We start from the raw sequence: 11784 nt of genomic DNA, 5'->3' as shown, positions 1-11784 counted from the left end.
TGATTGTCTGTTTGCCTGTTTGTTTGTCTGATTGTCTGATTGCCTGTTTGCAGGATATCTCAAAATAAAACCGTTGTGGACGGATTGGGACGAAACTTGGTGGACAGGTTGGGTGTGTGGCAAGGACGAATTGGTTCAATTTTGGTTCAGGTCTGCATTCAGATCTGGTCTATCGGTGGGATAAAACACATAAACTGTTCAGTCTGGTGGAGAGGAGATAACCTGGAATCTGGGTAATAAAACAGGAACATAGCAAATTTTTTTTATTTCGTATGCAAGCCTGCGGCTGCTGGTTACATCATTTTCTGGGGGGCGTGGCTGTGCAGCTGATGCCCCTGTTACCAGTGCCCCACTTAACAATTCTCTTAAGTAGAATTGTTAAGTGCTTTTGCTCACTGTACATTGCCTGCCTGATATTCGGATAACTCTGCCCTTACGTGCTTCCTGCCCCGATAAAATTTCTTGTAATAAATTTCCCTATTGTTGAATGTCCCAGCTCGTTCCCCGTCATTTCTTTTATTGGCTTAGCACGGTGCGTGTTGAGAAATAGTGAGGAAGTAAATTGTTCATTTGGACTGATGGGCTTCGGTAACCATCCACTCGGGTTACACACGGTTCGGGCACGGTAATGGGTCGTTCCGCTCGAGGTCCGTCGAGGGTGTGAATTCCCCTGCAGCTTTTCCGCATGGGTAATTAGGTATATTGAAGTTTGGCAATTGACTCTACTCCATGTGGTGGAATTATTGACGATTCATGGTCCTGTAAGGAGCCCGTGCCTTTCGGACTTATCCGAGGGTCACGACCTAAATTCCAGTGTGTTCGATGGAGCCGACTCTACTGCTCCCTCCAGCAGTCGTGCTCGCCACCGATACCCGGCCCCACAACATTATTTCACGTGTCACACAAAGGGTTTCTTAACAGCTGTTGCCTGACTTTATGGGGATCATGAGAACATCCTTGAGGGGGGAAAGGGGGGGGGTGTTCTCAGGTTCTCATGGGGCAGACATGTGAGTATACCTGAAGTGAATGTGTTCAACAATTGTTGTGGACCAGATAGACTTTCATCTGACACCAAATCAACATTCGTCAATGATAAAATAGCCGAGTTGTGTCACACGGACAGTGCAGGTCACATGAGAATTGAAACACATAACAATCTGCTACTCAGACCCCAAACCAGTAGAAAATGCCCAAATATTGCTCTTCACAGAGTGTCAGACAATTCAGGTTTTTGACCCCACTAACACCAAGAGAGGTTCAGGAAACTCAATCTGGACTCCCTCCATTACAGAAGACACTGTGGGGGACATGATCTGGGTCTACAACTTGGTTGCATGCTCCGTGGGTCGTTCAAACGAACTGTTTGTGTTCAGGTACCAAGTTTCTTGGAGAACGGTCGCTATAAGTGGCTTAAGCACTCATGCAAGCACTCCATGAAAAACCGTTGATGAGGAACTGCTGGATTGGCAAGCACGAGCTTGCTGTGAAGTAACTGAACCCAAGAAGCCAGCAGGAGCAAGAAACACTCCCCATACGTCAAAGACGTTGCAGAGTTTTTTTTATATACGTGACTGGGAGTCTGGAGATTAATAGGAAAATTTCCCTCACTCTCGTCCATCGATAGTGTCGAAACATCGTTCTCGAAATCAATAACCAAGCAATTGAATCTTGCTTATACACCGCTCAAAGCAATCCTGTTAATATTATCGGCAAACGGACGGACAAGAGTGTTGAGGAAAATACATCTGTCGTGATTGGAAGCAAATGTTAACGGAATTAAAGTGCAATAGTCAAACGAAAGGAGTTTGAAATAAGCGTGTTCACGAATGCACTTTGTTCACTGAGCCGGATGTACCCTCGATTCTTTAAATTTGTCTGGATAATTCAAAACGGAAATGGGGCGGACAGTATAAAAGTTATTATTATTTTACTTTCTATTCTTTACTTCCATTTTATCGATACATTTTCCGTTTTTGGTTGTAACCTTGAGTTCGGCCCGCGTGGCGTTTATAGAGCCTCGCGGCTCTGACCCGCCAATAAATAACAAATCGAAGAAGAAGAAGAAGAAGAAGAAGAAGAAGAAGAAGAAGAAGAAGAAGAAGAAGAACAACAACAACAACAACAACAACAACAACAAAAACAAAAACAACAACAAAAAGAACAAAAACAAATACAAATGGAAGAAGAATAATAAGAAGAAAGGAGTTTGAAACCTTGATCGTTGAGAGTCGCACCCCGCAACGTGTGACGTCATCACGGCGGTGAGGACTCACGCGGCGATGGCGATCCTGACGCCGCTCGTGGCTTTTCTGTGGAACGTGCCGAACATTTCTCGCTTCCTGCTCTGCCCGTACTATGCATTCAGCACGCTGCTCAGCATCGCCTTCGTGTTCATGCGGAAAGTGCCACCGCTCTGCTCGGGCCTTTCTTCTGATCGCGACGATGGAAATCCGTGCGACTTTGACTGGGTAGCGAAACACCGGCAGTGCCGCCGTTTACACCGCAAATGATACTCATTGAGTGCTGTTCCTGTAGCCAGACTAGTGTAGGCCTCACTTTTATTTTTTATATATAATGCTCGTTCCATTGTAGACATCCGTACGAATATTCGGTAGAATGTTTTTCTCGAACAACGCAGCAACTGAAGGCTCGATATAATTCATTACATTTTTATTTCAGTCAGGAGAGCTGTTGTGCGATTTATTTATTTCACGTGGTTGGTGAAATGCCCACCGAGCACTATCCCGACATTTCTATCATTTAGGTGTTGCTATGTAACCCTTGGATTGCTTAAATATCTCAGAAATGTAGGCCCAATATAGGTATTTGATGAAATAATGTTGTGGGGCCGGGTATCGTCGGCGAGCACGACCGCTAGGAGGAGCAGTAGAGTCGGCTCCACCGAACACCCGGAATTTAGATCGTGCTTCTCGGAGAAGTCCGAAAGGCACGGGTCCCTTACAGGACTGTGGTCGCCAATACTTCGATGGCGTGAGGTAGGGTCCACTTGTCTAACTCCAATTTACTGAAGTACTCACGCCGTCCAACTACCGGGGAAACCACACCCTCGGCCGACTCTGTCCGATCCGAGTCGCGGTAACGGCTCGGATCCGGCGTAACCGAGCGGAGTTACCAGAGCCACGCCAGACCAAATGCACAATTTGCTGCTTCCCAATTTCCCAACACGCACCGTGCTGAGCCAATGAAAGAAACAGAAACGAGCTGAAACATTCAACAAAATGGATATTTATTTACAATAGGCTGGGAGGGGAACACAGAAGGGCAGAGTTATCCGACTATAAGAAATTATGCAGTCATGTACAAGCGAAAGCACTTAACAATTCTACTTGACAAGACAGGCCCGCACACAGACATACACCCAATAAATGGTCCCCATAGGGTCTTTATTGAAGGTTCCCAGCTCGAGGGAAGATGAGCTGGAAGCCAGAGCTATCTTGGACCTGTCGACCTCGTGTGGTCTTCGACGTCCTGGACCGGCGGCACTCGAACCCGCGACCACGATGCCACTCCAAGTACCCGCGACGGAGGAGGAAGGGCGGACGCCAACCAACGCGAGCACGAACGAGGCAGTGAGCACCAGCAGGCAAGGCCAGGCGATCCAGCAGACCAAAACCAACTCTCCACCAGTTGGATCGTGACGAACAGTTATTCACTCCTTCTCCAGAGGGGAGGAGCCGCCTCCTCCGACCCGTTCTCCCTCACTGAACGGTTTTGGCACGCAAAATGCGCTCGTCACCCCCGTGATTGGCCAAAAGGGGCGCCAAGTCCGCTGATTAGACCGGGGGGTGGGGCGTGGCGGACCGCCCTCAAACAGGAAGAGGAGTAACATTGTCCTGCGTTGGCTCTCATTGGCCAACCGACGGCAAACTCGCTCGCATCTCTCTGATTGGTCCAGAGAGATGCGAAGTCCTTCTTGAACTCTGCACACCGCGAGCATTATGGCGTCAGGATGGAGCGAAGGTGTTGTTGTCGTTGTAAGTCAGTGGTTCCCAACCTTTTTCTGATCAAGTACCACTTGGAGGTCCCATACCATCGCCGCGTACCACCTGGTTCCAGAAAAACTCAATTCGATAAGATATCAATTTATTCACAAGTAGAACACACAAATGAACTAACTGTCAACAAAGAACAAAATTTAATGCGAGAGCTGCATCTGTTTCTTCTCCACCAGCTGGTCGATGCGGGGCAAAACTTTGCTCACAGCACATCGGAAATCATGCCCGGGCGCAGCAAGACGGTTCCGGCTCTTTGACTTGATGGTCATCATGGCTGAGAACCCCTGCTCGCACTCCCACGTAGAGGGGAAAATCAGTAGCTGGGGAACAGCGTGACGGGCTAGTGTCGGGTACGAGGAGGCCATGGTCACCCAAAAGTTCATAGGAGAGCATTCCTTGTGCTTTGTCTTTGCTGTCTCGTCAGCCTGGATATCTATGAGCTCCTCTTGGTCCCCGGTCCCGACAGGCAGATCGCCTGGTTAAACGGAAAACGGATTGGTGTTGTAGGCACAACATGTAATGTCTGGGAAGTAATGCATCAACTCAGCCTTGAGCAGTGAGAGGTTACGGACGATTTCTTGGGAAAATTCATCATTGGGCTCGCTCTCAAGGGTAGTCAGGAGTTCGAACGTTCCGTAGCGTTTGCTCTCCACGTTCTTGATCCAGAAGTCCAACTTCCGGACAAACGCTCCCAGCTTCGAGATGAAGTCTGAGACAGTGCAGTTGGGCCCTTGGGACGACAGGTTTAAGTGGTTGAAGACCCCAAAAATGTCCGACAGGTAGGCCAACCTTGAGATAAACTCCTCGTCCTCCAGATCTTTTTGAAAATCGTGTTCTTTCTCCGTGAAGAATACGAGGAGTTCATCCCTAAGTTCAAAGAGACGCCTCATCGTATTCCCCCGGGAGAGCCAGCGAACCTCTGTGTGGTAGAGGAGACAGGTGTGGTCGGAGCCGAGATCTTCACAGAGCAGTTTCAACAGCCGAGTATTCAGGGCGGATGTTTTGACGAAATTAACTATTTTGATTAATCGGTTCAAGCATGATAACAAATTCGGAGGGAGTACCTTAGTGCCAAGGGCGAATCTGTGTATGAAACGATGGACACCGGTGGCGTTTGGTGAAACAGCTTTCACATGGGCTTGAAACCCTGACTTTCGACCGAGCATAGACGGAGCCCCACCTGTCGTGCATCTGACCAACTTTCCCCAATCCAGTTCATTATGCTTGAAGAAATTATCCAAAAGGTTGAAAACATCCTTTCCTTTCATTGTACTGGATAGCTCCTGGCTCAGCAGCAGCTCAGTCTTCGCAGTATTATTCTGTGTGAAGCGAGCGTAGACAAGTAGTTGACAGCAGTTGGTGACGTCCGTCAATTCATCGAGTTGGATTGCAAACCCAAACCTTGAGGCTCTCACTCCCGCAATCACTTGGTCAGCAATGTCGCCTGACATTTCCTCGATACGGCGCTGTACATTGTTGTTCGAGAGGGACACACTGTCCAACTTCGCCACCGCCTCCTCTCCAATCACGTGCCTGACCAAGATCTTTGCCGCTGGCATGACGAGAGACTCTGCAATGGTGTGCGCCTTCATATTTTTGGCCACCAGGAGAGCGACTTCATAGGATGCTTTGACAATCCCTGCCCCCTTCTGGTAGAACTGGCCAGTCTTGTCCAGGCGCTGCCGCTTCACGTTCTCGCCAAGTCGCTGGAAGTAGCTCTGATCTCGGTCCTTCTTGTCCGCGTGGTTTGTCTCAAGATGACGTCTGAGCAGGCTGGGTTTCATGGCCTCATTGCAAAGGGACTTCATGCAGACCACACACTGCGGAAGAGCTTCCCCTCCACGTTCGATTGCTATGAAACCATACTTTATGTATGTCGGGTCATACTTTCGCTTCGGCATGTTGTCAAATACTGTGGGGGAAAAAAAAAAATTAGTCAAGAAATAAATAAAGAAATATAGAAATAATAAAATAAATAAAGATACAATATAGTAACGAGTGAAGGGAAACACAGACGAGTGCTATGACACCTACACATTCACAGTATGGAGGCAGTGGGATAAGTGCCCGCGCCGAGTGTGTGTCAGGGTTCCCAGATGTATCAGGCCAAATCATTTTTTTTAAAGGTTGAGCCCGAAAGTGCTCGCGAACCACCTGGAAGGCCCTCGCGTACCACAGGTTGGGAAGCACTGTTTTAAGTGATGTAAAAATGTAAAAGAAAACCCTGACTATCAAAATAACTCCGCAGCGCACGAACATTTAATTCGCATTAGACACAGGGGATGGATTCTAACTAGAAACACATACTTACCGATATAACTGGTCTATAGGGACTCTGGCTGTTGTGTGCAGTAAGCTTCCAGATTCGTAACATTACATCGGAATGGAATGGAGTGCAATGATGGAGGTCGTTCTGTCCTACTGACGACTGAGGATTATTTACCTTTGCTTCCACAAAAGGCTGAAGATGATTGATTGAGGTTTAAATTTGATAGGAATAAGTTTGTGATCGGAAGGTACTTGTAAGCATCAGGAATAGAGGGGGACATGGATATTGGCGGGAATGATGGGTAGTTTGGTTTGGTGGGTGATTGTATAATCTGTATCATGATTGTGATGTTTGTGTGAGGGTCTCGCCAAAAGGTGAACTTCAAATATCGAGAGGAACAGTCGCGAGAGTAATGACATCGTGGGGAAAGGAAAGAAAAACATCTCCAAGCACACATCTTCCAGTGATCAGAATTGGAAGCTGGATAATCGGGACAGTTGTGGGTTGTGAAGAATTGTGATTAAAAATCCCAGGCCCACAAAAGGTGGTGCACGGAACACAAGGACTTTGTTGTGGTCACATACCCAACCTGTCCACCAAGGATTTTGGAACAGTGGATAAATGTACCATGGTCAGATGAGTCGTTCTTCACGCTATCTCCAACAAATGTCACAGTCTACGTTTGGAGACAGTCCTCGGACACCGACAGTTAAACATGGAGGAGGCTCTGTCATGATTTGGGTAGCAATCTCATGGCAATCTTTCGGCCCGATTACAATACACTGCAGAGTGACTGCTAATGACTATGAAGCCATCCTTAGCAACCAATTGCATCCCATGATGCAAACTTGGTTTCCTGAAGGAGGTGCCATTTTACAAGACGATAATGCTCCAATACACCCTGCTGTAAATATTAAATCCTGCTTCGAAGAACATGAGGATGAAGTACATCATCTTCCCGGGCCTGCTCAATCACCGGATTTAAATATTGAGCCATTGTGGTCAATTCTCGAGAACAAGCTGAGTAGTATGTTTCCCCACCAATGTTCCTCAAGGAACTTGAAGCCTTTCTGCTTGAGGAATGGTGCATTATACCTCTATCAGATGTGCAAAACCTGGACCACTCAATCACACACACACACACACACACACACACACACACACACACACACACACACACACACACACACACACACACACACACACACACACACACACACACACACACACACACACACACACACACACACACTATTAATGCTGTATTGTCTGGGAATGGAGCGGAGATGGGTGGCAAAAGGTGTAGTGCAGGGTGGGGGTGGGGCTGTTCTACTCGCTATTAAGAAAGTGTGTGTTGTGTGTGTGTGTGCGTGTTATTAATTCTATCTCCCCCTCTCAGTGAATCATCTTGATAAATTGTTATATTTAATTGATATAATTGATATGATGTAGATGTAGCACAGGCCTGATGGGCCAAAATGGCCTTCTGCATTAAAGTTCCTTCTGATGTTGGCTCACCTGAGCAAAGGGCAGTTGGTTGAAGTTTTCAATGTCGTATTTACTTCCAGCTCTGATATAGCTTTGATTTTGATACGTTTTCCTTTTGTAGACTCTTACGGTTACAGCATCAGCTAAAAGGGCACTCGGTAGAGCGCATACCTCCACCACGTAATGCCTGCTCCAGGAGAACATGTCTGGCCCAATCCATTTTTGAAATATCATGCTATATATCGTTTTTGGCCCTATCAATGGTGAAGAATCACTTTAAAGATTAAATAACTCTCGTATCCAGATCCAGATTTGGATTTGGACCTGTTCACCAAGTTTCATCCAAATTCTTCCACAACTGTTTGAGATATCATTTTATAGGGCTAAACCGATATATCTCTCAATGGTGAAGAATCACTTTAAAAATCCTCTTATCCGGATCCGGATCCAGAACTTCACCAAAATCTAATCAGTTCGTCCTTGTCACATGTCCAACCTGCCCATCAGATTTCATCCGGATCCATCCACAACGTTTTTGAGATATCCTGCACACAGACAAACCAATAAACAAAGACGGAGAGGGGCGAAAACAACCTAGTTCCACCTTCGGTGGCGGAGGTAATAAGAACAGTTATGAATGAAGAGCCTCACCGCGGCAGGTTTACAGGAGACGTGACATTATGAATGATCGATATGAAAGTAAATCCGAGTGTGTACAGGACGCTACTCACACAGAGATCACCGATTCGAGAGCCTTTCACGTCCCTTCGAACACATGCGATGCTTATTATTAGACGTGTTCGCAGTCCTTGTTAAGTTCTGATTTAATCTCAGCATAAGACGTGCACTTGCAATTGAGTTATTGTAGCACAAAGTCATTGTTTGATCGTATTGTGCAGATGTACCGATGGATTATTAAGTTTTGTTTTTCAAGATTCCTTATTGTTGTACGTATTATCATCCTCCAGAGAGAAGTGGAAATCCTCATGTTCCTCAGTGCCATCGTGATGCTCAAGAACAGACGCTCCAGTGAGTTTTTAATGAAACCTTGCCCCCGTTCCCGACTCAATCTAATCATTTTATTAGTTGCACACACACATGGTTACATGTACGTGCTTACACACCAGGTTACTTGTTAGTTACATTGAGCATCTAAGAGAGAACAGGGTTGATTACCTGTTCGTTAAATTATACATAGGCTCCGTCGGTATCAATATACCGGTGGGCTCAAACCGGTATATTAAATTAAATAAATAACTCTTCTTTTTTTTTTTTACACAGGTTCCAAAAATACATAATGTTCCAATGGTCCATTTTGTATTCATATGTGATATACACGTCATTGATGCATGGGAATTTTTCCAAGTATTCCCACACGGGGTTTTTTTTTCCATCCAAATGAGTCCACAACTTTTTGAGATATCGTGCTATTTATCAGTTTAGCCCTTTCTCTCAATGGTGAAGAATCACTTAAAAAATTATCGTATCCAGATCCGGGTTCGGATCTTCACCAAAACTGAATCAATTCTTCCTTGTCACATGCCCAATGTGTCCACAAAGTTTCATCTGAATCCGTCCACAACGTTTTGAGATATCGTGCTATATAATCGTTTTTGGCCCTATCTCTCAATGGTGAAGAATCACTTCAAAAAATTCTAGTAGTCAGATCCAGATCCGGATCTTCACCAAAATCTAATCGGTTCATCCTTGTCATACACCCAACCTGGCCACCAAATTTCATCTGGATCCGTCCACAACTTTATGAGATATCCTGTACACAAACAAAGAAAGACAGAGAGGGGTGAAAACATAACCTCCTTCACCTTCGGTGGCGGTGGTAATAACCAATTGGCAATTGTTTTAAAAACAGCCACGAGAGTAAAAAAAAAAAGTGATTCCTTGGACAGAGCTCGGATGTTGAGGGTTAAAAGTTAAAACCTACTGTACTTACCTTCTGGTACATCATGACGTCGTACGTTTCACTGTTTGACGTGTAGCCGAGACGCTAAGTGCATCAAAGAGCTTTTAAAATCATGTGCAGTACTTGAGGATTGTAAACTTCTTTCTTCGATTTGTTGGTGATATATACCGGGTTTTTGTCCCCCCCCCCCCCGCCGGTTTATTCATAATTCCAAAACCGATATGAAAAGTTATACTGGTATAACCAGAGATATCGCCGGACCCTATTGTACAACTTGGAGAGAAGAGGGTTACTTTTTCTTCTCTTTCATCTCTCTATTCCTCTCTCGCATTATCTATCTCTCGAAGGAGAAGTGAATTATTGCAGACATTTTTTCTGTCTGGCTCACTTGGCTGAGCCTGGATTGGTTTGCGGGTCGTGGAGTAGCGGCTGAAACGTAAATCCTATCCAGGTTCCTCATGATGACTCCATCTTTGCTCTTTCTTTCTTCGGGTTCCTTCTTGGTCTTCCCTTTCGTTACAAGTTTGAGGTGATGTGGATAAGGTTTAGGGGGATCACCGTGGGTTTGAAATTTTCAGTATTCCGAGTTCCAGATTTTCCTGGATTTTGATGCTCAACCATTGATCAGCTTGGTGCAGACTGATGAAATCACCCCCCCCCCCAAAAACATCATAAAAACAATGAAGAAGGACCTGGTACGACTAATGGGAAGGTCTCTCAATTTTTCAGTTTCAGGACTGGTATCCGACCTCATGTGCATCACTTTCGTTTTTAGAAATGTTTAAAAAAAAAGTTCAGAATTTGAGAGTAAATTTGCTTTTTTCTCTCTTTCTTGGTGATGAGTGATGACGTATTGATGGATGACGGTGTGCCATTAAATGGGAAAGAGGTATAAAAGTCAGGTAGTGGGTTGGAGAGCGAGCAGACTCGTCAAAAGATAGACATTTGGATTAGGAAGTGCCATAACTGCGTCAGATGCTGAGCTTACTGGACTACGCTTGACATGCAGACAGGTTTTACGCCATTTACTGTATCACAAAGAGGAGGGTTTGCCACCCAACAGAAGTAAATGGAAGAGTGCAAAGATGGTCTCTTCAGAGATGATAATATTCCAATGCTCTCTGAGTGGAAGGGCTGCGAGAAGATATTGAAGCTTTGATAAAATAACAGGAAGATGAGAGAGATCCCCCCCCCAAAAAAAAATGGAGAAGTGCAAAGAGTTCAGTGGAAAAATTGGAGCAGATGAAGATGCAGCTGGAGAAAACTTTCCAAATTTGGCCAGCCAATGCTGAAAGTATGACAAAAGATGGAGAATTCTTCAAATCAATGAAGACTGATCGTACTGTGACAAGCCAAGATATGAAAGGGGAGTGAAAATGGGTGCAGACTTCATACAAGCAGGATGCACTGAAGAACATTGTCAGAACATTTGCAAGTCGTGGAAAGTATCAGGAAAGAGATACCAAAATCTCCGCAAGAGAAAATCTCAGAATAAGTGAATGAATGGAAAGAACTTTGAGAACTGAGTTCATAGCGTCCCAATGGATGTACATTTGAGCTGAAATGTATTGGTTAATAAAAAAAATTTAAAATAGTTATGTAATGGTTTGCTTCATTTGATTCATTTTTTTTTTTCGTTCTTTCTTTTTCTTCAAATTTTCCAGAATTTCGAAGCCTTGCTGGTCCCCCTGTTCTGGCCTTGCGAATTGTAGCTTGGCTGCCAGGTAGCTATCATTTCTTGGAAGCGTTGCTGTGCCCCTCTCCCAGTATAATGGTACTCATTTCACTGACCTCAAAAGGATGACAGGCTGAATCCACCCCACCTGGTGTAAATTTAGTGGAAAACAGGGCTCAAACTCAGGACCCTGAGATCCCAAGCCAGCCACCCACCCAAACCATTAAGCCTGTGGTTCCCAACCTTTTTTTTGGTGGCGACCCCATTCCAGATCTCAGCATCAAAGCGCGACCCCTCGAAGAACAAAGTCACATGTGTTCACTATGAAACATCATTATCGTTCACATTTATTGCCCACTTATATTTTTGACAAATTATTGATACAATCATGATCGATCCGATGGCTGGGCCTGTT

General features: G+C 45.2%; 2 protein-coding genes across 3 annotated transcripts in view; one reads left to right on the top strand and one right to left on the bottom strand.

The window, feature by feature from the left end:
• Positions 1-2221: 2221 nt before the first annotated feature.
• TMX2 (thioredoxin related transmembrane protein 2) overlaps positions 2222-11784 on the top strand; it is a 30282-nt gene continuing 20719 nt past the window's right edge. Inside the window, exons 1-2 of one of the 2 annotated variants that reach the window (XM_085897539.1) lie at positions 2222-2468; positions 8742-8802. In XM_085897539.1, the coding sequence (XP_085753665.1) occupies positions 2280-2468; positions 8742-8802 (250 nt within the window). In that variant the 5' untranslated portion in view covers positions 2222-2279. The remainder of the gene's footprint in view (positions 2469-8741; positions 8803-11784) is intronic. The other variant, XM_085897540.1, reaches the window with a different exon arrangement.
• Positions 2970-5921, bottom strand: LOC147018141 (zinc finger BED domain-containing protein 5-like). The gene has a single exon (XM_085897524.1). The coding sequence runs from the start codon at positions 5915-5917 to the stop codon at positions 4496-4498; it is 1422 nt and encodes a 473-aa protein (XP_085753650.1). The 5' UTR covers positions 5918-5921; the 3' UTR covers positions 2970-4495.

This window comes from Eptatretus burgeri, chromosome 10, assembly GCF_056783735.1.
Source record: "Eptatretus burgeri isolate ZD-2024b chromosome 10, Ebu_testis_v1, whole genome shotgun sequence".
Taxonomy (NCBI): domain Eukaryota; kingdom Metazoa; phylum Chordata; class Myxini; order Myxiniformes; family Myxinidae; genus Eptatretus; species Eptatretus burgeri.
This window is presented reverse-complemented; position numbering and strand designations above follow the sequence as displayed.

Excerpts from the sequence above, each read along its gene's own strand:
- LOC147018141 (XM_085897524.1), bottom strand. The coding sequence starts at position 5,917 with ATGCCGAAGCGAAAGTATGACCCGACATACATAAAGTATGGTTTCATA.